The 27,536-nt window shown below is 37.6% G+C and overlaps 2 protein-coding genes and 1 pseudogene across 3 annotated transcripts in view; 2 read left to right on the forward strand and 1 right to left on the reverse strand.

Moving 5' to 3' along the window:
* The window catches only part of REC114 (REC114 meiotic recombination protein), a 165,001-nt gene that overhangs the window by 53,006 nt on the left and 84,459 nt on the right, over nt 1-27,536 (reverse strand). Inside the window, exon 3 of the mRNA XM_060002817.1 lies at nt 14,949-15,038. Within this exon, the coding sequence (XP_059858800.1) occupies nt 14,949-15,038 (90 nt within the window). The remainder of the gene's footprint in view (nt 1-14,948; nt 15,039-27,536) is intronic.
* LOC132419807 (eukaryotic translation initiation factor 5 pseudogene) lies at nt 7,926-9,543 on the forward strand (annotated as a pseudogene).
* On the forward strand, nt 19,049-19,672 carry LOC132419808 (small ubiquitin-related modifier 1-like). 2 transcript variants are annotated; one of them, XM_060003699.1, is made up of 2 exons: nt 19,049-19,211; nt 19,284-19,672. In XM_060003699.1, the coding sequence occupies exons 1-2, from the start codon at nt 19,049-19,051 to the stop codon at nt 19,352-19,354; spliced, it is 234 nt and encodes a 77-aa protein (XP_059859682.1). In that variant the 3' UTR covers nt 19,355-19,672. The 2 variants fall into 2 exon arrangements, with proteins under 2 accessions (XP_059859682.1, XP_059859681.1); XM_060003698.1 differs by having other exon boundaries at nt 19,049-19,672.

Genomic DNA, 27,536 nt, shown 5'->3' on the forward strand with positions numbered 1-27,536 from the left:
GCACTGTTGGTGGAAATGTAAATTGATGCAGCCACTATGGAAAACACCATGGAGGTTCCTCAAAAATTTCAAAATAGAACTACCATATGCTCCAGCAATTCTACAGGGTACTTATTTGAAAAATTAAAACACTATCTTGAAAAGACATTTGCACCCCATGTTCACTGCAGCATTATTTACAATAGCCAAGGTATGGAAACAACCTAGGTGTCCATCAATGGATGAACAGATAAAGAAGATGTGGTATACATACGCAATGGACTATTATTCAGCCCACAAAAAAAAAGTCTTGTCATTTGCAAACGTGGACAGACCTTGAGCGCATCAAGCTACGTGAAATAAGTTAGACAGAGAAAGACAAATACTGTATGATCTTACTTACATGTGGAATCTAAAAACAAAAACAAAAGAACAAGCTTATAGATATAGAGACCAGATTAGCAGTTGACAGGGTAGGGGTGGGGGCTGGGAGAAATGGTGAAAGGGGTCAAAAGACACAAATTTCCAGTTATAAAATAAATAAGTCACAGGGATGTAATGTACACCACGGTGACCACAGTTAATAATACATACAGTTGCCAACTTATGATGGTTCAACTTAACAATTTTTCCACTTTATGATGGTACAAAAGCGATAAAATTCAGTAAAAGTATACTTTGAATTTTGATCTTTTCCCCTGGGCTATCAATATGCTGTACAGTACTCTCTCGTGATGCCTGGCAGTGGCAGTGAGCTGCAGCTCCCCCAGCTACCGAGTGGATCATGAGGATTAACAACCAATACACTTAAAACTATTCTGTTTTTCATTTTCAGTGTACTATTCAATAAATTACATGAGATATTCAACATTTTATAAAATACACTTTGTGTTAGATGATTTTGCCCAGCTGTAGGCTAATGTAAATGTTCTGAGCACATTTCAGGTAGGCTAGGCTAAGCTATAATATTCAGTAGGTTAGGTGTATTAAATGAATTTTGACTTAGTATTTTCAATTTATGATGGGTTTATCGAGACATAATCCCATATTAGGGAAGATCTGCACTATATTGCATATTTGAAAGATGCTAAGAGAACAGATCTTAAAAGTTCTCATCACAAGAAAAAAAAATTTGTAACTATGTAAGGTGATGGATGTTAACTAGTTTATTGTGGTGATCATTTTGCAATGTACACAAATATTGAACCATTGTATACCTGAAACTAATAATGTTATATGTCAATTACACCTCAATTAAAAAAAACAAGAAAATAACAACCATTAGTGAGGATGTGGAGATATTGGAATCTTTGTGCACTGTTGATGGGAGTGTAAAATGGGACAGCCACTGTGGAAAAAAAGCATAGTAGTTCCTCAAAAAATTAAAAATAGAATTACCATATATTCCAAAAACCCTTCTGGGTATATACCCAAAAGAACTGAAAGCAGGGTCTCAAAGGGATGTTTACATACCCATGTTCATAGCAGCATTATTCACAATAGGCAAAAGGTAGAAACAACCCTAGTGTCCACTGACAGAAGAACAAATAAAATGTGGTATATATATATGCAATGGAATATTATTCAGCCTTAAAAAGGAAGGAAACTCTGACACAGGCTGTAACCGGATGAATCTTGAAGACACTGTGCTCAGTGAAATAAGCCAGACACAAAAAGACAAATACTGTATGATTCTACTTACACAAGGTAAGTAGAGTAGTCACAGTCATAGATACAGAAAGTAGACTGATTGTTGCCAGGGGCTGAGCTGGGAGAGGGGGAATAAGGAGTTGTTGTTTAATGAGTATAGAGTTTCAGTTTTTCAAGATGAAATGAATTCTGGAGATGGACAGTGGTGATGGCTGCACAACAATGTAAATGTACTGAATACCACTGAAATGTGCACTTAAAAATGGTGAAGATGTTAAGTTTTATGTTATGTGTGTTTTACCACAATTAAAAACAAATTTTAAAAGCCTACCATAGGTAAGAGAGAATCTGTTCAAAATGCCAAGACTGGAAAGGGGAAGCCAGCTGAACTTGGGCCAAGGTAGACTGAAGATGGAGTCAAGGTCTCCAGGGCCTTTGGCTATACCAACCCTTTGAAAGAAATAACAGAATGACCTAGTGGTGGTTTTGCATGGAGCCTTTCGACACTAATGTCCTCACCTCCATGCAGGTGCTAATTTAACAAGCAAAATGGAAACCTATGGTACTACTGCACACCAAGCTACAGTTTAATCTGAAGCACTGAGTTCCCATGGACCTCACAGGAGGTGGCAGAGAATTATGAAGTTTAAGGGAAATCAAGTTTAAATAGCTGCCCGGGTCCAAGCAGAGAGCCCAAAGCTTGTTTGGATTTCAACAAAAACATCACAGAGGGAGCTGTTACTGGGCCCTAGCAATCAGTTTCTCCAAAAGAAATGACGCTGTACTTTTGTTTTTTTTGGTTGTGCAGCTTCTACAAAATTTGATAGTACAAATACAGCACACTTTAATCCATGCCAATAATTAGATTCTCATACTAAAACAGAAGTGGCTAAAACTTTCCATGGCTATCCTGTCCCTCCCTTTTATGGGAAAAATTCTAAAAATATATCACAACCCAGATTAGTATGAAGGGAGAGGGTGTGTAAATGTAATACCAACAGAAAATTGCAATTGAAATGTGCTATAATCTAAATATGTTTCCTCTTCTATGTGTTGGTTCTTGTGGAACCCAGAAAATACTGTGAATACATTGCATAAACTGACAGACCTGTTCTTTGATTCAGGGGGCAAAATGTTTTTTAACTATGTATTTTTATCACACACATACACATAATTTAAAAAACCAAATATTTGTATAATAAACATTGATTCATAAAAACTAAATATTTTTAAAGTTTATTACATGAACAGTACTAAAAAAAGGAAAAACGATCTCGGTAGATGCAGGAACAGCATTCAACAAAATTCAACTCCTATTCATGACTGAAAACTCTCAGCAAACTAGAATAGAAGGTAACTTCCTCAATCTCATAAAGGGTATTGACAAAAACCCTACAGCTAACACTATACTTATTGGTAAAAAGACTGAATGCTTTTCCCCCAAGATCAGGAACAAGGCAAGGATGTCGACTCTCACTAAAGGATGTATTAGCTGGTGCAATCTGGGGAAAAAAGATCAGGAAGCTGGACAGAGTATACAGACTGAATGAAAGGAGGAATGTGAAACTGTCTATTCACAGACAAAAGATCACCTGTGTAGAAAAAACTACAAAACATCTAAAAACAGCTGTAGAACTAATAAATGAGTTCAGCAAGATCACAGGACACGAGGTCAACATGAAAAAGAAGTCAATTGTGTTTCTATACCTTAGCAATAAATTATTAGGTATTGGGATTTCTAAAATTCTATTTACAATAACTTAACTATAAAGTATTGGTGGATAAGTTTAGCTAAAAACGCATAAGACCTATTGTGAGAACTACAAAATACTGCTGAAAGTTTATAAATACATGGAATAAATAAAAGATATAAATAAATGGAGAATTATAACATGTTCATGTGTCAGAAGACTCTAATAAGATGTCAATTCTCCCCAAGATGATTTATAGATTCAAAGGAATCCCAATCAAAACCCCAGCAGGTTTTTTTTTCTTTTTTCTTTTTTTTGCAGGAAAGCTGACTCTAAAATGCAAATGACAGAACAACTTAGAAAAAGAATATGGAGGAATTACACTACCAATTTCAAAAATTACAGCAAAGCTAAAGTAATCAAGACAGTAAGTTACTGGATTAAGAATAGACATTTAGGTCAACAGAACAGAAAAGTGAGTCTAGAAACAGACACACACATACACAGCAAACTGATTATTTTTTTTTTTTTTGAAGTACGCGGGCCTCTCACCGCTGTGGCCTCTCCCGTTGCAGAGCACAGGCTCCGGAAGCGCAGCCCCAGCGGCCATGGCTCACGGGCGCAGCCGCTCTGCGGCATGTGGGATCCTCCCGGACCAGGGCACAAACCCTTGTCCCCTGCATCGGCAGGCGGACTCTCAACCACTGCCCCACCAGGGAAGCCCAGCAAACTGACTTTTAACAAAGGTGCCAAGGTAATTCAATGACAAAAAGTTAGTCTTTTCAATAAATGATGCTGGAACAATTGTTATGTATGTGCAAAAAAATTAACCCAGACCCTTAACCCTCACTATATATGAAAAATTAATTCAATGGTTCCAGAAGTAGATTCTCTAAGGCCCATGATTATGTCCATAACAGTAATTTTTTCAATACCACATTGCCTTAGTAGAAGACAAGAAGGGATTCTATACCAAATAATAATAAACATTAACGTTATTAAATACTACTAAAAATTCATAATGAACCACAGGGCTAAATGTAAGAGCTAAAATTATACAATTTCCAGAAGAAAACACAGAAAAATATCATTACAATCATAGAGTAGATGAAAATTTCTTAAATAGCATACAAAGAGGAAAAAACGGAATTCATTAAAATTTTAGGCTTTGGCTCTTCAAAAGACAGTGCTAAAAAATGAAAAGGTAAGCCACAGACTGAGTGGAATATTTGCAGAACCCATTTCTGATAAAAGAGCTGTAATCAGAATAAGAACTCTTAGAAATGCAAATCAAAACAACAGTGAGGCATCACCTCACACCAGTCAGAATGGCCATCACCAAAAAATCTACAAACAATAAATGCTGGAGAGGGTGTGGAGAAAAGGGAACCCTCCTACACTGTTGGTGGGAATGTAAACTGGTACAGCCACTATGGAGAACAGTATGGTGGTTCCCTGGGAAACTAAAAATAGAGCTACCATATGATCCAGCAATCCCACTCCTGGACATATATCTGGAGAAAAACATGGTTTGAAAGGATACATGCACCCCAATGTTCACTGCAGCATTGTTTACAATAGCCAAGACATGGAAGCAACCTAAACGTTCACTGACAGATGAATGGATGAAGAGGATGTGATACATATATACAATGGAATATTACTCAGCCATTAAAAAGAATGAAATAATGCCATTTGCAGCAACATGGATGGACCTGGAGATTATCACACTAAAGTGAAGTAAGAGAAAGACAAATATCATGTAATAGCGCTTATATGTGGAATCTATCAAAAATGATACAGGTGAACTTGTTTACGAAGCAGAAACAGACTCACAGACTTAGGGAATGAACTTATGGTTACCAGGGGGGAAGGGTGGAGAGGGAAGAGACAGATTGGGATTTGGGATTGACATGTACACACTGCTATATCTAGAATAGATAACCAACAGGGACCTACTGTATAGCACAGGGAATGCTGCTCAATATTCTGTAATAAACTAAATGGGAAAAGAATTTGAAAAAGAATAGATACATGTATATGTATAACTGAATCAGTTTGCTGTACACCTGAAACTAACACAACACTGTTAATCAACTATGCTCCAATATAAAATGAAATCTTTTTTAATGCAAAAAAAAGAAAAAGAACTCATAATTCACATATAAAAAGACAGACAACTCAATAAAACAGGGTTATAAGATATAAACAGACACTTCAGTAAGATACACAAATGGCAAATAAACACACAAAAAGATGGTCAATATCATTAGCCATTAAGAAAATTCAAATTAAAACCACCATGAGATACCACTACATACGCACAAGAATAGTTAAACTTAAAAAGACTGACAATGCCAAGTGTTGGTGAGGACATGGAACAGCTGGACCTTCACACACTGCTTGTAGGAATACAACTTTGGAAAACAGTTTTGCAGTTTCTTATAAAGTTAAACATAGATGTACTATATGACCCAGCAACAGTTCCCCTCTTGGGAATTTACCAGAGAAAAATGAAACTATATGTTCATACAAAAGCCTGTATACAAATGTTTATACCAGCATCATTCATAACAGCCAAAAAATGGAAACAACCCAACGTCTATCAAAAAATTGAATGTATAAGCAAATGAGGTTTATCCACACAACAGAATATTATTCAGTAACGAAAAGAAATGAACAATATGGATGAATCTCAAAAGTATTATGCTAAGTGGAAGAAGCTAGACACAAAAGGGCTACATATTGTATGATTTTATTTATGTGAAATTCTAGAAAAGGCAAAACTATGGTGGCAAAAAGCAGATCAGTGGTTTTGCTAGGTGCCAAGGGTGAACAGAGAAGATGGACTGCAAAAGGGCACAAGGAAACTTTTTGGGTTAATTGAAATGTTCCATACCATGACTGTGTGGTGGTTATACAACTATACACATTTATCAAAGCCCATCAAACCTAACACATAAAATTAGTGAATTTTATTTTGTGTAAATTATACCTCAATAAAGGTATCTTTTTAAAAAGAGTTTAGACAGTCGCACGCTCTCCCACATCGCAGCACAGAGGTCAGGGGGCCAACCCGCCAGTGGCCTATCCAGTACCCATCCCTTCTGCTCCCTCCTTGCTGGCAGAGCCAAGTGGGAGCATCTGCTCTAAGGGGCGGTGTGGGTCCCTCTCTGGCCCAAAGAGTAAAGAGAGCTTTGTTCAAGTCCACCGCCAGTGGTGGACAAGAAGGGGCCCCGTGATACAGTTCTGGACAGAAAGCAGAGGCTCTGTGGGGGCTTCTGGGAATGGATCCCTTGCTCGTAAAAAACTGTGCCGAGAAGGGACTTCTTGCTTCCTGCCTCTGGACACAGCCCAGAGTGTTCTGAGACCCCAAGAACTGTACAGGACACCTCTCACCACTTGGAGCTGTAGTAGCCATCTTGTAAGCATGGAGGGACCTGTCTGAGGACCAGGACCTGCCCCAGACATATTGAATTTGAATCCCTGGGGGTGAGACCAGAACTCATGCATCTTCTGCAGACTCTCCAGGTGACTCTGGTGCACCCAGGACCGAGGACCACTGCTCTGAGCATACAGTGCTGGACCAAGACGTGCCCTGCTCAGCAGTGATTTTGAGCACTCCTCTCCCAGGTGACTGTGGTTGGCCCTGATCCATCATCAGTTCAGTCCTATGGGTGTGAAAGGGCTGCCATAATTATGGACCACAAACAGGGTGGCCCAAAGCAACAGAACTTTATGCTCTCACAGTTCTGGAGGTCAGAAGTCTGAAATCAAAGTATCCGTAAGGCCAGGTTCCCCCTGCTGTTTCTAGGAAAGAGTCCTTCTTTGTCTCTTCAAGCTTCTGGTGGTTGCTGGCAATACTTGACTTTCCATGGCTTGTAGACACAACACTCTGATTTCTGCCTCCCTCTTCACATGCCTTCTCCCATGCGCGTCTGTGTATCTCCGTATCTCTCTTCTTATAAGAATACCAGCCATTGGATGTAAGGACCACCCTAAGTGGTCCAGTGTGACCTCATCTTACCTAATTAAGATCCCATTTCCAAATGATGTCACATTTGGAGGTTCTGGATGGACATGAGTTTTGGGGGACCCTATTCAACCTAGTACAGCTTCCTTCTTTACTTTCTTTTCTCCTGCCCTCACTCTTACTGCCCTGGGGTTATTCTTCTTCCTAATAAAGCATCAGCACACAAGCTTGCTTTCAGGTTTTCCTTTCTAGGGAAACTGGAGTAAGAAAACAACCATATTCCAGACAGCGAGAACATTCCAGAGGTCACCAGGCTCCGGGCAGTGAAGGGTGTGGACCCCAGACGTCGCGGGGACAGCCTGTCCCCGCTGCTTGGTGGCGCCTGGCCCGGCCGCTGCTCGCTGTGCTGCCTCCGCTGCGCTCCTCGGACTCGGGTTCGCGCGTGTCTCACTTCATCCCAGCCCCGGGAGAGCAACGTTGGGTTTATGTCTTTATTTGATGAAAACGAGCTGTTGCACAGCCATTGGTACCGTATTGAGGAAACACAGCATACAAGCAAGAAGCTTACAGCCTCAGTGGCGAAAAGTTTTTCATGTCAGAGACCGAGAACTCTTGCAGACGTTTATGTCATCCCTTCTTCTCCAGACAGGGGATACCAAAAAGCTGCAATCAAAGATCTCTTCATCTTATTGATAAAGCCACTAATGAGCCAAAATGTCTGTCAACGTCAACCGCAGCGTGTCAGACCAGTTCTATTGCTACGAGATGCCTCGTCTGATTGCCAAAGTTGAGGGCAAAGGAAATGGAATCAAGACAGTTATAGTCAACATGGTTGACATAGCCGAAGCGCTTAATCAGCGTCCAACGTATCCCACCGAATATTTAGGTTGCGAACTGGGAGCACAGACCCAGTTTGATGTTAAGAATGACCGTTACATTGCCAGTGGATCTCATGAGGCGAATAAGCTGCAAGGCATGTTGGATGGATTCATTAAAAAATCTGTTCTCTGTCCTGAGTGTGAGAATTCCGAAATGGATGTGCATGTCAATCCAAAGAAGCAAACAATAGGTAATTCTTGTAAAGCCTGGGGCTATCGAGGCATGCTTGACACACATCATAAACTCTGCATGTTCATTCTCAAAATGCCACCTGAGAATAGTGACGATGGTTCAGGAAAGAAAGAAAAGGAAAAGAAAACTAGAAAGGGCAAAGACAAGGGAAATGGCTCCGTGTCCAGCAGTAAGACACCACCTCCACCACCACCCAATGAAATCTGTCCTCCTCCACATGCTGTGGAAGAAGAGGAAGATGATGACTGGGGGGAGGATACAACAGAGGAAGCTCAAAGGGGAAGAATGGATGAAATCAGTGACCACGCAAAAGTTTTAACCCTCAGTGATGATTTGGAATGGACTGTTGAAGAGCGTGTCAATATCCTGTTTGATTTTCTTAAGAAAAAGAAAGAAGACGGTAGTATTGACCCATCTGACAAATTGTAGCTGAAGCAGAAAGACTGAATGTAAAAGCCATGGGCCCTCTTATTTTGACTGAAGTTCTTTTTAATAAGAAGATTAGAGAACAAATTAAGAAATACAGGCACCATTTCTTACGATTTTGTCACAACAACAAAAAAGCTCAATGGTACCCTCTTCATTGTTTGGAGTGTGTGGTAGCAGTGCACCAAGCTCAGCTCATCTCCAAGATGCCACATATCTTGAAGGAGATGTATTATGCAGACCTTTTGGAGGAAGAAGTCATCATTAGCTGGTCAGAAAAGGCCTCTAAGAAGTATGTCTCAAAAGAACTTGCCAAAGAGATTCGTGTCAAAGCGGAACCTTTTATAAAATGGTTGAAGGAAGCAGAGGAAGAATCTTGTGCTGGTGAAGATGAAGATGAGAATATTGAGGTGATGTATTCAAAGACTGCCAGTGTACTGAAAGTTGAAGCTGTAAAGTCTGACAACAAGGACGATGACATTGATATTGATGCCATTTAAAGGGGTGGGTGCAGCCCAGCTTAACAGTTTAATGCTGAGAATCTTTCTGCATCATCAGCCAGAAGTGCAACATGTATGTGCAAAAGCTAAAATGGCTTAACATCACGCTACACTTTCTACTAAAAATGTATTGCTGTGAGTGGTCTGTATTTAAACCCAACAAGACATCTAGGGAGTCCATACACATATCAGTGAGCACATGCAGTGTGCTTATTTACAGCATGTTTCTTTTTGAAAACTTAGTGGTGGACACATTTGGATCACATTTATATAGTTATAAAAGTAAAGATTTCATTTTGCTCGTTCTTCAGATTTTTGGCTCTGAATGACTTAAGTAGGCTGAAATAATTGGCTCCTTTAAAAAATGCTGCATCATTATTTAACCTGATAGGATTACTGGAGCCTGTTAGATATTGTCAGGTGCTGAGACTATAAAGAGGTCTCAGCAGAATGTGAACATAAACTTACTTATAAATACCTTATGCAGTCATTAAGAAAAGTAGTACTTTTAAGTCTTATTTCTAGTTCCTCAGATTGGCATGTGGTAATGTACATTCTTCCCATGCCAAGGTGGACTGATTATCAAATGACAGTGCAATACCTTTACCTTACTGAGAAGTTAAAATGACCTGAGTGTCATATAAATAAAATTTTAAGAACAGGTTTTGAAACTTGAATTGTGTTTTTTTCATTTCTTCTATACTTGCCCCAAATTGTAGTCTCTGAAGTCATGTGCACTTGCACGTTGGATGAGCCAGGGGAATTATTACATTAACATATAAGCATTTTATTATGTGTATGTAGCTCTTGCTTTATACTGAGAGAAAACTGAAACTCTGGGGAGTGATTAAATAGTAAGCTCTACGATTTTATTTGGGGGAAGCAGGAAAAGGTACACTTAATCTCTAGCAAACACTGAGCATAATTTTTCAGCATTTACTCTTGATTCAAATTACAATTTCAAAATATTTAAACATACTGTATCTTTTGTTCAGTGTGGATTTTTCCCCTGATAAACTATAGTTCTTTGATGACTTTTGCATTTGGACACATAGCTTATGCTTTTCAGGTTTTCATTGCTATCTTGCCAAAATAAGTGTTAACTATGTCTCAAATTCCCCCCCACACCCCCAAAATGTCTTATTTTTTAAAAAAGCTAAAAGCATACTTCTTTTTTTGTTGTTGTTGTTTTTGTTTTTGCGGTATGCGGGCCTCTCACCACTGCGGCCTCTCCCGTTGCGGAGCACAGTCTCCGGACGCGCAGGCCCAGTGGCCATGGCTCACGGGCCCAGCTGCTCCGCGGCACGTGGGATCCTCCCGGACCGGGGCACGAACCTGCGTCCCCTGCATCGGCAGGCGGACTCTCAGCCACTGCGCCACCAGGGAAGCCCAAAGCATACTTCTAAGAGCCTATATTTTGTTTTAAGACTTAGGGTGTTTTTTATTTTCACATTGAATATTGTGAGATACCCAGGAAGTCTGTGATGATGGCAACGGAAAGCAGGTGCAGGGCCTGACCCAGCCCATCCTGGGCTTTAGATTTGGAAATAACTTCCTTGTAATGTGCTTGCCCAATCTGCTGATGTAAACTCCCTTGATAGACGGGCTTATGATTACATCTGAGAAATCATCTTGAAGATACAAATTTACACAAAAAGTACACTGTGGGAATCAAAATGCATGGAGTGAATTTTTGGGGGAGTATGGCTTATAACATTCACCTCTTTCTTTGTGATCCATCTCACAGATTACAATGAGACCTTAACAAATGTATGTAAGCTTTTTTCACATTGAAATTATATAAACATTTGGTATAATAAAAAATAAAAAGAATTTAAAGAAAATTTTTAAAAATATTACTCAAGTTATATATGTATATGCAACATGCACCAAATTGTAGAGCTACAATATTTCTCAATAGTGATGTCTTGGAATTTAATAAACTTGGTTTTGTTACTGCAGTGCAAAAAATCATTCCATGTATGATACCAAGTTTGTAACAACATCTACCATTGGTGCAAAAGAATGGAGCAGAGATAAGGAACAGGGTGGGCCCCTATGTCTGAGGAAGCCAAACTGCATTAATGTCACCATTCAGCAAAGACCCATGATACTGACAAGGAGAATTAACTATGTGCTAGGCATCCGTCAGTCCACCATCTGGGATTCTACCTTCGAAGTTGAACAACAAATCTTACCTCTTGGCAGCTGATACAAGCCCTAACAGTGGCAGATAAAGCACAACTGTACAAGTAGTGCTAAATTTTAAAAGTCACAAGGAATGCAAAGATGACTTTGCAGGTCATCTCACATTCAAAGATAAGGCTATCTTCCACTAGAGTGGAAAGATGAATCATCACAATACACAACTGTGGGATGCTGCCATATTATAACAGAATGTGTAAGGGATTCACCAAAAATTCATGTCTTTTAAATATATTTGACCTATTTGTTTATTACTGTTTCTCCCCACTAGAATGATGACACTCCATGATGACAGGGATTTTTGTCTTTACTGTTCACTGCTATATCCCTAGCACCTAGTACAATGCCAAGCATACAGTACTTGTTAAGTGAATAAATTATGCCTACGTAGATATTCAGTAAATATTTGTACAAATCCATTATGTCAATGTAAATGATGTAATAACCTTCTCTTACATTTCCTTTCTTGTACAATTTCTCTGATTGGAAGCTAATAATTGTCTTGTTTCTTTATTCATTTTGTTTCTAAATACCAATTCAAACATAAATTTTCAATCTACAAATACAAATGCTATAGAGGATGTGGAGAAAAGGGAACCCTCCTACACTGTTGGTGAGAATATAAACTGGTGCAGCCACTACGGAAAACAGTGGGGAGCTTCCTTAAAAAACTAAAAATAGAGTTACCATTATTATCCAGCAATCCCACTCCTGGGCATATATCCAGAAAAGACAAAAATTCTAATTTGAAAAGATACATGCACCCCAATGTTCATAGCAGCACTATTCACAATAACCAAGACATGGAAGCAATCTAAATGTCCATTGACAGATGAATGGATAAAGAAGAGGTGGTATGTACAATGGAATATTACTCGGCCATAAAAAGAATGAATTTTGCCACTTGCAGCAACATGAATAGACCTAGAGAATATCATACTAAGTGAAATCAGACAGAGGAAAACAAATATTATATGATATCACTTATATGTGGAATCTAAAAATAATACAAATGAATTTATTCACAAAACAGAAACAGACTAACAGACATAGGAAACAAACTTATGGTTACCAAAGGTGAAGGGGGAGGGGAGGATAAATTAGGAGTATGAGATTAACATAAACACACTACCATATTTAAAACAGATAAGCAATAAGGATTTACTGTATAGCACAGGGAATTATACTCAATATCTTGTAATAACCTATAATGGAAAATAATCTGAAAATATGTGTGTGTGTGTATATATATATTTATTATATATATATTTATTTATATATATATAACAATCATTTTGCCATACACCTGAAATTAACACAATACTGTAAATCAACTATACTTCAATTAAAAAAATGAACTTTCAAGCAAGGAGATTCTCATTTCTCCTTTATATATTTCTTCATTCTAAAAGTTTCCTACAATATGTGTGTGTTTATGTATATTCAGAATAAAGAATGTATGCATTTTTATAAAATTAGAACTTTTGGAAAACAAGGTTTAAAATGTTAATAAATGCATATCTATCAATAATTATCTTAAATGTCAAGGGACTAAGTGTTCCAATCAAAAGACATAGAGTGGCAGGTTGGATAATAAAACAAGAGCCTACAATATGCTGCCTACAAGAGACCCACTTTAGGGCGAAGGAAACACATAGATTGAAAGTGATGAGATGGAGAAAGATACTTCATGCAAATGGAAATGACAAGAAAGCAAGGTTAGCAATACTCATATCAGACAAAACAGACTTTAAAACAAAGGCCGCTTAACGACTTAAACATAAGACATGATACCATAAAACTCCTAGAAGAGAGCATAGGCAAAACATTCTCTGACATAAATTGTAGCAATATTTTCTTAGGTCAGTCTCCCAAGGCAATAGAAGTAAAAACAAAAATAAACAAATGGGACCTAATCAAACTTATAAGCTTTTGCACAGCAAAGGAAACGATAAAAAAAAAAACCCAAAAAGACAATCTATGGAATGGGAGAAAATATTTGCAAATGACGTGACTGACAAGGGCTTAATCTCCAAAATACACAAACAGCTAATATAACTCAACAACAACAAAAACAAACCCAGTCGAAAAATGGGCAGGACACCTTAATAGACATTTCTTCAAAGAAGACATACAGATGGCCAGTAGACACATGAAAAGATGCTCAACATCACTAATTATTAGAGAAATGCAAATCAAAACTACAGTGAGGTACTCACACCGGTCAGAATGGCCATCATTAAAAAGTCTACAAATGAAAAATGCTAGAGAGGCTGTGGACAAAAGGGAACCCTCCTACACTGGTGGTGGGAATGTAAGTTGGTGCAGCCACTATGGAAAACAGTATGGAGGTTCCTCAGAAAACTAAAAATAGAACTACCATATGATCCAGCAATCCCACTCCTGGGCATACACCTGGACAAAACTCTAATTGAAAAAGATGCATGCACCCCTATGTTCATAGCAGCACTACTCACAACAGCCAAGACATGGAAGCGACCTAAATGTCCATCGACAGATGAATGGATAAAGAAGATGTACACACACACACACACACACACACACACACACACACACACACACAACGGAATACTACTCAGCCATAAAAAAGAATGAAATTTTGCCATTTGCAGCAACATGGATGAACCTAGAGATTATCATACTAAGTGAAGTAAATCAGACAAATATCATATGATCACTTATATGTGGAATCTAAAATATGATACAAATGAACTTATTTACAAAACAGAAACAGACTCACAGACACAGAAAACGAACTCATGGTTACCAAAGAGGAAATGTGAGGGGATAAATAAGGAGTTTGGGATTAGCAGATACAAACTACTGTATATAAAATAAACAATAAGGATTTACTGTACAGCACAGGGAATTATATTCAATATCTTATAATAACCTATAATGGAAAAGAATATGAAAAAGAATATGTATATATATGTGCAACTGAATCACTCTGCTGTACACCAGAAACTAACACAACCTTGTAAATCAACTATACTTTAATAATAAAATAAAATTAGAGTTTTATAGAGGACTCTATCAATTGATAATAGCATGCTTCATGTTTTCTTTTAGCTATTTTCTCAAATCTATCCCTCTGCACATGCTCTTTATTCTATCCAGAAAACCCACACCCATCTCTCTATAAATCTAACCTGTCTTCAACCCAATCTCCCCAATGAAGAATCCTTTATAACACCGATTAATCTCAATCCTTTGATCCACTCTGACTCCCAACAAAACCCTAAATTCCTTTAGGGCAGGAAATATTCATTATGTTTTTTTATTTTCCACTGTTATAGAACATTCAATAAATGCTTAATTTGTTGAACCTGATGAATTTCAATGAGACTGAAGAACCTTGATGATACAAAATTAATGTAAAGCTACAAAGATAAATATATCTACATATTAAACTGTATGCATAAAACCTACCAACAGTGTCTGTCCTTGGGAAATGAAGAAATGACCCGATGTAACTATGGTGAGAACAAGATGCCCAGATTCTTCACTGGAGTCAAAAACCTTGAAAAAGAGAGAAATGTGTATAAGATATTTCTGTAATACTAATAAACTTATAACCAAACTATCTTCTCACACTGATCTTCCCACTCTGAATGTTCCCTTTCCCTCATTTAATCTGTAATCATTCCCCTATAGTTTCAAGTTTTCCTCATATAAGGGTTAACAGCCAGGCTTTTATAAAATATAACTAAAACCAATATTTTGAAACAAAAATAGTAAATGAGGAATCAAGAGACATGGGGCCTGAGCCAACCACTTTTGAATTACATTCTAATAAATCATGAATTATCTGTGAGCCTCAGTTTCCTTTCTGTAAAATGGGGATAATGCTTTACAGGTTCTTGTCAGACTACAGAGTCAGTTTCTTTGCCACATAATCCATTTTTCACAACCCCTCAAAACTTGGTGTTTCCTTTGGATGAGCTTCAATTTGTAATGTCACTCTTAAAAATAGGGTGCCCCAAACTGACCATAATATTCTTGGTGTGATCTAATTATCTCCATTACTTGCAGTAATGAAGCCTACAATTACATTTATCTTTTGAGGGGGTAGTCCCATTGAAGAGTGATCTTACATCAATAAAATTCCCTGAAATTTCATCACCTATGTTGGTAAATCATACTTTTACTTTCTGCATCTGAACCTAAACATAAGACCTTGCACTTACCCCCATTATATTTTATCTTGTTAGATTTGGTCTACGGTTGTGGTGGGGAGTTGAGGCAATTAAAGCAAAATGTCATGGAGGTCATGACTCATAGATACTTAAGAGTGGGATTTGGGTCTTAAGTGACTACACTGTATAGGTGTCTTTAATATCATTGATAAACACTGTAAAGGTAAACATCCTTGTACAGATAGGATGAAATTGTAGATTCACCTTAATGCTCAAAGCTCAAAATAATTAACACATACCTAACTCAAGTATACCGTTATAAGGTTACTGCATTCTATTGAGAAATAATGTTCTATCTTATAGTTCCATATGCGGGGTTTGAAGCTTCACTGCTATATTTAAACTCAAGGTTTCCTACTGAGTTTTCTCTAATTCACTTTAAATTCCAAACTTAAAAATCGAATAACATTTTAGATGTCAAGGTGGGTATGCTAAACCCTGCATTATTTCTTTCAGTGGTTGTTATTCATCCTCTTTCCCAATATTAGGAATTCAGTTATTTGTACAACACTCTTCCCATTATAGTTTAAATAGATTATCGTGTATGTTTCATGACCACTTAAAACCTCAAGAATAGCTAGGAATGAAGCATAACTATAGAAACTGGAGTCTGTTAAGCAAATTCTTTGGGAGGCAATATTCTAACATAACAGCTTAACTATTTTTTTTTTTAGAAATATAACATATATCTCCAAAAGTGTCCAACACTCAAATGAACAGTTCAATGAGTGATGACAAAGTAAACACACAATCACCACTCAGATAAAAAAACAGAAGCCTTCCAGAAGGTACCCTAGTGCTATCTCCCAATCACTATCTGCTCCCTCCTCCCTCTAATATCCATCCTGACTTCTAACACCATAGTTTAGTTTTATTTATATGAATGGAATCATACAGAATTCTTTTATGTCTGGCTTCATCAATGTTGTTGCATATACCTCAGTTCATTCGTTATCATTACTGTAGAATACCATTCTATGATTATACCACAATTTATTTTTTCACTCTTTTGTTGATGAATCTTGTTTTCCAGTTTAAATCTACTGCAAATAATGCTATTATGAACATTCTTATATATGTCTCTTGTTGGGTAGAAACACTCGTTATGGAGATGCCAATTCTTTCCAAATAATTTTATTGTTTTTTCTCCCCTGCCCTCCAAACTTTTACATCTCATTTTTTTTTTTTTGGCTACACCGTGCGCACGGCATGTGGGATCTTAGCTCCTCGAGCAGTTGGAAGTGGAGTCTTAGCCAATGGACCACCAGGGAAGTCCCCAAACTTTTACATCTAATTGACCACTCAACATCTCTACTTAAAGGTCTAATAGTCATCTCAAAATTAACAGCCCCTAACTTGAAGTCCAAACCTTCCCATTCATTCATTCATTGAATATTTACAAAGTGTCGGGCAAGTGGCATCTGTGGCCTGTCACCAGGTGTAGAAGTCCAAACACTTCTGCTCACTACATCTTGGTACTGGAGTCACCATGGAAAACAACACAGTCAAGCAGTGGAGGGAACAGCACTTGACTCACACAGAAGAAACAGAGCAAGATCAGTATCAGTACTGGGGGTTGGTTCCCCCATGGCCAGCAGGGGGAACCTAGGCAGCCATGCAGGGCAGCTGGCCTGCACTCAGCCCTCATGGCTACAGCACAATGACTCCTCCTTCTCCCCCCAGGGGACAGATACAACAGTGGGGCTGGCCAGGTGCCATATGATGCTTAAGCAGAACACAGGAGCACAGGCTGTGAGGACTCTATTTCTTGCTAAGTAAGTGTTCCAGGCCCAAGGCCCATTCTTACAGCCGAGAGAGGGGATTGCAAGACTGCATGCCCAAGATTGTCTTTCACAACACAAAGCACCTACCATGGACCAGGCTGTTGTAGGCTTTTGACTCCCACAGTTTTCCCATCTCAGAATATAATTCTATCTTTCCATTTCGTTAGGCCAAACTGTGGAATCATTCTTGAATCCTCTACTTTTTGCATACACATACCCATCAGCAAATCCTTCAAAATATGCAGGATGTAACACTTCTCCCAGGTCTGGTCTGAGCTGGCATCATCTCTAGTGGGATTATTATAATAACCTCCTAACTGGCTTTCTAGCTTCTGTTCTTGCTCCCCTTTTCCAACAAATTTTATTCTCAATACAGTAACCAGAGTGATCCTTTTAAAACCTAAGTCACGTCATGCCATTTCCAGTTCAAAGCCCTAGAGCAGCTTTCCATCTCATTCAGAGACTCATGCAAGGTGTTCCACAATCCATTACCTCTCTGCTCTCATCGCCCCTTTCGGCCACTCTGCTCCAGCCGCACTGGCCTCTGCTGCTCTTTGAACCTACAAGGCACATTCATGATTATAAAACTCAGGGCTTCTCTATCTGGAATTGTCTTCTCCTAGATCTACATGACTCACTCCTTGATCTTTTTCAGGTCTTTGCTTAAATGTCATGTGTTTAAATGTCACCTTTCCTCACCATCCTAGTGAAAACTGCCACCAGCTCCCTGCCCCATTACCTAAACCAGATAGTTCCTGTTCCCTTTTCCAATTTTGTTTCTTTATATTTACTTGTTTATCTGTCTACGTATCTTCTTTAAAAGAAGACTGATGTAAGGGATTAAAGACAACACTCAATGAATCCAAAGGAAGCAAGAATAAGAATATAAAGGGAAGAACAGGTGGGACAAACACAAGACAAATAGGAAGATTACAGACATAAACCTAACCCTTTCAATGATCACATTAAATGTAAATGGCCTTAATCAGGATTAATTTTGCTTCTCAGCTACCCATTTTCTCTTCATTATTTTTCAGTGAGAATACATGAAAAATTACTAAGAATCCTTTTCTCTTTCCTTATGTATTCTTTACACACGTCCTGCTCTGTTTTTGCCCTCTAAAGAGATTTTTAAAAATAAATTTATTTTATTTAAAAATTTATTTATTTTATTTAAATAAATTTATTTTATTTTTTAAAAATGTAAATGGCTTAAACATCCCAAGGAAAGGCAATCTGACAACAGGATGAGAAGACAAGGCACAACTATATATAAATATAAAAAATGAAGAGGTGAAAACAAAAGGGTGAGAAAAATATATACCATGCTAATACTAGTCAAAGAAAGCTGGAATAGCTATTAATTTTAGGCAAGACTACCAAAAGGCATAAAGAAGGTCATTTCATAATGACAAGGTGTTAATCAAGAGACATAATTATCCTAAACATTCACGCCCCCAATAAGAGCTGAAAAATACATGAAGCAGGCAAGGTTCTGCCTACCCAAGGCCGCTGCTGTGCAGAGACCCCGGGGGAAGCCACCGTCACCATGTCTGACCAGGAGGCAAAACCTTCAACTGAGGATTTGGGGGATAAGAAGGAAGGAGAATATATTAAACTCAAAGTCACAGGACAGGAGAGCAATGAGATTTACTTCAGAGTGAAAATGACAACACATCTCAAGAAACTCAAAGAATCATACTGTCAAAGACACGAAGTTCCCATGAATTCACTCAGGTTTCTCCTTGAAGGTCAGAGAATTACTGATAATCATACTCCAAAAGAACTGGGAATAGAGGGAGAAGATGTGATTGAAGTTTATCAGGAACAAACAGGGGGTCATTCAACAGTTTAGATATTCTTTTTATTTTTTTTATTTTCCCTAATTCTTTATTTTTAAAAATAGTTCTTTTGTAACGTGATGTTCAAAACAGAATTGAAAACTGGCATCTCTTTAAAACATCTGGTAATTTGCATTCTAGTGTCTATTATTCATTATTGTTTGTTTCACTGTGCTGATTTTTGGTGATCAAACCTCAGCCCCCTTCATATTGCCACCTCCTTTTTAAAAATTACATATGTGCACAGAAAGGCCGCCTTCCAGGACTGTCCACTTTCAGGCTTGTGATAAGATTGACTAATGCAAGTAATCATAATGACTTTCCAGCTGGCCTTGAAAGTTTTAGCATGTGACTGCTTCACTCTTGGACTACGATTTTCAGTGGGAGATGGAAGTTTTTCAGAGAACCGAACTGTGGAAAAATGACCTTTCCTTAACTTGAAGCTACTTTTAAAATCTGAGGGTCTGGACCAAAAGAAGAGGAATATCAGGTTGGAGTCAAGATGACAAAGGTGGTGAGAATAAATGACTAGCTCCAAAGATGGCTTCACTGAAGAGAAAGCATTTTAAGATGAAGGACAAACCTTGTCAGAAGATCCCAGAAAAGTTCTAATTTTCCTTAGCAGTTAAAAGTTATTCATGCAGAAGTGTATACAACAGAACACTGCTCTTTTTGACTTTATTTGTACTTTTTGGCCTGGGATATAGGTTTTAAATGGACATCGTCAGTACCAGCTTCATTAAAATAAACAAAATGTTTGTAAAAACCATAAAAAATACATGAAGCAATAATTGATAGCACTGTAAGGAAAAATAGACAAATCCACAATTATAGTCAGATTTCAACACCCCTCCCTCAATAATTGATAAACATAGAAAATCAGCAAGCATATAGTAGACGTGAACAACACTATCAACCAACATGACCTGACTGACATTTATACAACACTCCACTCAATATCAGCAAAATATATATCCTTCTCAAGTGTACACAGAGCACTTACTGAGAGAGACCAAATTCTGGGCCATAAGACAAGTGTTAGTAAATTTTAAAGTATGTTCTCTGAGCATAAATTAAATTAGAAATCAATAACAGAAATATCTCTGAAAAAGTCTCCAAACATTTTGAAACTAAATCATGTACTTCTAAATAACCCATGGGTAAATAAGAAATTAAGAGATAAATCAGGAAGTATTTTGAACTGAATGTAATTCACCATGTCAACAAACTAAAAGAGAAAAATCATAGGATCACCTCACTAGATGAAAGAATATACAGAAGACATTTGACAAAATTCAACATCCATTCCTGAGTGAAAAAAAAAATCAGCAAACCAGGAATTGAAGGAACTTCAAGCTGATGAAGGGCATCTATGAAAAAACTATAGTTAACATCATATTTAATAGTGAAAGACTGAACGCTTTCTAAGATAAGGAACAAGACAAGAATATCACCACTTCTATTCCACACTGTACTGGAGGTTCTAAACACGATAATTAGGCAAGAAAAAGAAGTAAAAAGTCTTTCCTTTCCAGACTGGAAAGGTAGAAGAAAAACTGTCTTAATTCACAGACAACACGATCATTTATATAGAAAATCCAATTTATTTCCCTAGAACTAATAAATGAATTTTAGAAAGATTGCAGGATACAAGATCAATAAATGAAAACTAAATTTATACAAACTAGTAAAGAACTGGAATTTGGAATTTTAGAAACATCAAAATTTATAATAGCATGAAAAATATGAAATATTTAGAGATAAATATGACAAAAGAAGTGAAAGATCTGCACACTGAAAACTGACAGAAATTTAATACATAGTAAATATATGGAGTTATACTTTGTTCATGGATAGAAGATTTAATATTGTTAAGATGCTGAGGTAGGCAGAATAATAATCCCCACCCAAAGGTTCCTGTCCTTATCCCTGGAACGTATGAATATCTTATCTTACATGGCAAAGGGGACTTTGCAGATGTGATTAAGTTAAGGATCTTGAGACTAGGAGAGGTGGATTATCTAGATGGTTCCAATGGAATCCGAAGGGTCCCTACAGGGGAAAGAAGGAGGCAGAAGAGTCAAAGAAGGAAATGTGACTGCCGGCTTTGAAGATGGAAGGGTGGTACAAGGCAAGGAATTCAGGCAGCCTCTAGAAGCTGGAACAGGCAAGAAACGGATTCTCCCCTAAAGCCTCCAGAAGGAATGCAGCCCTGCTGACACCTTCATTTTAGCCTCATAAGACCTATTTTAGACTTCGGACCTCCAGAACTGTGTGCAAAGCGTAAACAAACTAAGTTTGGGTTTTTGTAAGCCACTAAGTTTGTGGCAATTTGTTACAGCAGTAATAATCAAAAATTCTAAATTCTTTTGTAGAAATTAACAAGCTGATTCTAAAATTCATGTGGAAATTCATGAAAAGAGACCATATACCGAGCATTTAAGTCATTTAACATTAACAAAGTACTCACTATGTACTGATCTCTCTTCTAAATGTTAGGGAAAGAAAAAAAAAAACATAGAAGGGAATGTCCCTGACCATGAGCTTCATTGATTCATTTGCTCATTCAACAAATATTTACTGAGCACCTAACAGATGCCAAGCATTTTCTTAGATGGGACACATCACTGAACAAAACATTAGCTGCTCTCATGGAGCAAATGTGGGATGGGATGCAGGGCAAGGGTACAGAAAACAGTAAACAATAAATATAATTAGTGGCACACTAAGGGTGAAATGGTGGGAGCAGTCAACCCTGGTACAGGCAATAAGGGAATGCTTTGTTGAGAATGTATAAACAATAGTCAAACTGACTAAAAAGCAGCTGCTTTTTATTACTACCATGAGCTGGCAACTCTAATCAATGTCACTGATGAAATACCCCTCCCTGAAAAAAATCTTTTGTTGATCTAAGTTCTAAACAATTGCTACAGTTACTGCTGAGTTTAAATAATACACATGTAAGTTTCAAATTATCAGATTTTTATTTATTCTTTAATGAACGTTGTTTTCTACATAGACATTCATTTGGAAAACTCCCAGTTATAAAGCTGGCCCACATACACGCAGACTTAACCACATACATCTGTTTCAAGAGAAGCTCATAAGGCTTGACATACTTCAAGCTTGCCTAATGCAAAGTTGTTGTCTCAAACCCTTTCTTAGGATGCACTTCACTTCAACCCTGTGGTATGACACTCTTCTGCATTTAAACCATAGATTCAAAATAAACAATGATAGCACAGGGACTGTAAATACCAAGAAACAGAACGTGAGTTATTACAATGCTGTCATTTTATGAGACCTTCTTTTCGGCATTTATATTTGTGCTTAAAATTTTAAAACAACGGAAGTGCAAGCAACGGGATGGAACATTTTTGTTTGGCAAATGCAAATTTTAGTTCACACTCAAAATATGTTACTAAATTTGAATAATACCTTTAATATTAAAATATTATTCTTTTAAACTGTTAAATGTTTCCAAACTAAATAGCAAAAAAGAGAATAAAACATATCAGCAATTTTATCATTAGTTGCCTAGATTGTATATTTGGAGATTTTCAGTATTATTTTTTTAAATCACTTATTAGTTAAAGAGAAATCAATTACATAAAATATCAGCCTCTAACCAAAGAAGCAAAGTTCAGACATTTACCTAGATATAAAAAACTGGCTAAACATTTGTGCTTTTTTTCCTGCCTTATACTATAGCATGCATTTCCTTTTTCTTATTTATCTTACTGCCATACTTATAATAATGAATCTCAATAAATTTCACTGTCTGCATAATAAATAATTTCATTTATGAAATTTTTATGAAAATAATTTCATCATTTAGGGGAGGAAAGTGTTAAAAATTATCCATTTTGGGTTTCATATGTTCTAGGCACATCACTGAACATAATAAGTAAATTATCTAGTATATAAGAAAGTGCTAGGAGCTAGGGAAAAAACAAAGCAGGGTAAGGGGAATGCGAGTATAAAGACAGGGCATGAATGTTAAAATATAATAGGGTGGTCAGCATGGGCGTCACTGAGGTGAGGCTTGAGCAAAGACTTGATGGCATGGGAAGGTTACTAGGTATCGCATGGGAAGGATACCAGGTATCTGGGAATTCCACAGTTACTATTTTTCATATATTTGTTGCAATATTTCATCTAAAAGATCTTTATGGTATGCTCAGTTTGAAAATGTCTAATTTAAGACTTCCAAGAGGTTCAAGAAAAAATGTAATTTGATTGCATCCCTGCAGTCTTCCCTTCCTAAATCCAATCCAAATACCAATTACCTTTCCTTGAGCAGTTATTAAAATCAGCATCCAAGTGGGCCAGAAGGGTGGGTTGAAGTCTCAGGATCCAGATGAAAAGAGCTGAGTTTTCCCCCTGGATGAGAATGGAGGCCCTAGCCTAAGCAAGTAGCCCTAGGGCAAAGGCAGGAATGCCCCAGTTCTTGGGAGAGAGCCTAACCCGTAGAAATTGGTCATCCCTCCCGCCCCAAGAAGACCAGCTGGAAGGGGAGAAACAGAGCAAAGGCAATGATTAAACAGACAGCAGAACAACTATTCCACAACTGCAGAGATATGAGACAGAAGATGGAAAGGTTCGAGTTCCAGGCTTTGATGGGGGGAGGGGGGAATCAACAACTAGACACACCCTGATAAAATTTCTAAATTTAAAGAATAAAGATCTTAAAAGTCTTAAAAAAAGGCACTCTCCAACACCAGAAGATTCTGGAGAACAAACTCATATTTTTTTTTAGTAAATGAAGGCAAAGAATCAAGCATTTATCTTACCTCTCCTGTACAAACTGACCTCCAGGTAAACTCTAGTGGATATGAGGAAATATTTCTTTACTTTTGTAAAGAATATAAAATATTTTATATTCCAGATAATAAATTAAGAAAAATGATAAAATTAGAATATCAACATTTTTGCAACTCCTAATTAATTAATGGCTCTAGGCATTGTGCTTCAATAGCGGCAACTCCCCGGAGAGATAAATAGGCATTACACACTTCCAATGGGAAGAAGACTAAACCACCTACTAAGCAATCTGGCCAAAAAACCCCAAACACAAAAACAAAAAACTCAATCTGAACTTGATCAAGGCTCTAGATTCAGTTATCAATTCACAAGAAATACAGAGGACAAAGGATCACGTTAACTGCACCACAGAGATGCAGTCAGCAAAATCATACTGTAAGAAATTCTTCAGAACTCGGTTTCTTCAGCGAATAAACTGCAAGGAAGGAAGAGAGGTGGATCACATAGAAGAAACCTTAAAGAATAAAAGAAATACTAATCAATCATCCACGTATGGTCCTGTTTAAAAGAATTATGAAACTTATGAGACTATTAGAAATTTGAGCACTGACTATTTGATGATATTAAGGAACCATTATATTTTTAGGGTGAAAATGATATTACAATTGTTTTTTTAAGTTCTTACCTTTTAGAGATACCAACTGAAATAGCTGATGAAATGGTATGACGGCTGTGACTTGCTTCAAAATAACATGACAGGGGCTTCCCTGGTGGCGCAGTGGTTGAGAGTCCGCCTGCCGATGCAGGGGACACGGGTTCGTGCCCCGGTCCAGGAAGATCCCACATGCCGTGGAGCGGCTGGGCCCATGAGCCATGGCCACTGGGCCTGCGTGTCCAGAGCTTGTGCTCTGCGACGGGAGAGGCCACAACAGTGAGAGGCCCGCATACCGCGAAAAAAAATACATAAATAACATGGATAGGGTAGCAACATGGATAGGGTAGCAACGAAGCCAGACTGGCCATGAGTTGGTAATTGTTGAAGCTGCTGATATGTATATGTGGGTTTACCGTATGTTCCGTCTACCTTTATTATACAGAAATTCAAGCACAATCAAAAAGTTTTACATAAGGCTTTTCTGTTGACTAAGTAGAAGGGTAAAAAAAGCATTCAGCTTACTACAAAGGATGCTACATGAAATATCCTAACTCTTCTGAGAAATTCCAAACATCATAATGCCTAATATAATCCAAGAAGCTGAGAAAAAAATTACTTATTTCTGGCTCTTGGAAATATATTTAATGGGTGATAATTTAGCATTTTACTGGAATGTTCACATTAGCACAATATAAAAAACTCAAAAAAGTTATTTTTAACGACAAAGTCTTCAAAGAAAAAGATTATTTTAAGGTGTCAGAACATATACCACGTTCATACCTCCTTTCTAGTTGCTAACCTAAATGTTGCTTAAGATTTAAGTGATCAAAACAGTATTATGGTACTGGCAAAAGAACAGACACATAAACCAATGGAACAGAATAGAGAACCCAGAAATAAACCCATGTATATACAAATCAACTAATATTTGACAAGGGAGCCAAGAATATTCAATGGAGAAGAGACAGTCTCTTCAATAAATGGTACTGGGAAAATTGGATATTCACATGCAAAAGAATGAAACTAGATCCCTATCTTACATCACTCACAAATTTAACTCAAAATGAATTAAAGACTTAAATGTAAGACCTGATACCATAAAACTTCTAGAAGAAAACAAAGGGAAAAAGCTCCCTGACAATGGTCTCAGCAATGATTTTTTTTTTGGATATAATACCTAAAGCACAAGCAACAAAAGCAAAAATAAACAAGCAGACTACATCAAACCAACAAGCTTCTGCACATCAAAGGAAATGATCAACAAAATGAAAAGCTGTGGAATGGATAAAAATATTTGCAAACCACCTATCTTATATGGGGTTAATATTCAAAAAATATAAGGAACTCATACAAATCAACAGCAAAAACCAAATAATCCAATTTAAAAATGGGCAAAGGACCTAAAAAGACATATTTCTTCTTCTTTTTTTTTTTTTTTTTGCGGTACGTGGGCCTCTCACTGCTGTGGCCTCTCCCGCTGCGGAGCACAGGCTCCGGACGCGCAGGCTCATCGGCCATGGCTCACGGGCCCAGCCGCTCCACGGCACGTGGGATCCTCCCGGACCGGGGCACGAACCCTCGTCCCCCGCATCAGCAGGTGGACTCCCAACCACCGCGCCACCAGGGAAGCCCAAAAAGACATATTTCTAAAGAACATGTTCAAATGGCCAACAGGTACATGAAATGGTGTTCAACATCACTAATCATCAGAGAAATACAAATCTAAACCACAATGAGATATTGTCTCACGTTTGTCAGAATGGCTATTATCAAAAAGACAAGAGGTAACAAGTGCTGGTAAGGATGTAAAGAAAAGGGAACCCTTGTGCACTGCTGGTGGAATGTAAACTGGTACAGCCACTACGGAAAACCGTATTGAGTTTCCTAAAAAAGAGTTAAAAGTAGAACTACCATATGGTCCAGCAATTCCACTTCTGGGTATACATCATAAGGAAATAAAATCACTATTTCAAAGAGATACCTGTACCCCCATGTTCACCGCAGCATTATTTACAATAGCCAAGACAGGGAAATAATCTAAGTGTCCATCAACAGATGAATGGATAAAGAAAATATGGTATGTATACACACACACACACACACACACACACAGACACACAATGGAATATTATTGGGCCATTAAAAAAAAAAAGGAAATCTTGCCATTTGTGACAACATGAATGAACCCTGAGGGCATTATACTAAGTGAAATAAGTCACAGAAAAACAAATACTGGATGATCTCACTCATATGTAGAATTAAAGAAAAAACAAATTCATAGCAACAGGACAGATGGGTGGAAAACAGAGGCGGGGTTGGGCAAAATGGGTGGAGGTGGTCAAAAGGTACAAACTTCCAGTTATATGATAAATAAGTTCTGGAGATGTAATGTACAACATCATGACTATAGCTAACAATATTGTATTGTATATTTGAAAGCTGCTGACAGTAGATTTTAAAAGTTATCACAAGGGAAAAAAAATTTGTAACTATGTGAGGTGACGGATGGTTAACTAAACTTATTGTGGCATTTTGCAATATATACATTTATCATTATGTTGTACGTTTTAAACTTATACAATGTCAAATATCAATTATACCTCAATAAAACTGGGGAAAGATTTACATCAACCTGAGCTCTGGCTACTGTAGTATTTTGCCATCAACACAGTAGCACACTCTGAGATACAGAGCCTGCCTATCATATACAGGCACAGCTTTTCAGGCACAGCTTATACACTGGTTAAATGGTCAGAGAGTCTTCTATTTTATATTCA

The sequence above is a fragment of the Delphinus delphis genome, chromosome 2 (genome assembly GCF_949987515.2).
Source record: "Delphinus delphis chromosome 2, mDelDel1.2, whole genome shotgun sequence".
NCBI classification, from domain to species: domain Eukaryota; kingdom Metazoa; phylum Chordata; class Mammalia; order Artiodactyla; family Delphinidae; genus Delphinus; species Delphinus delphis.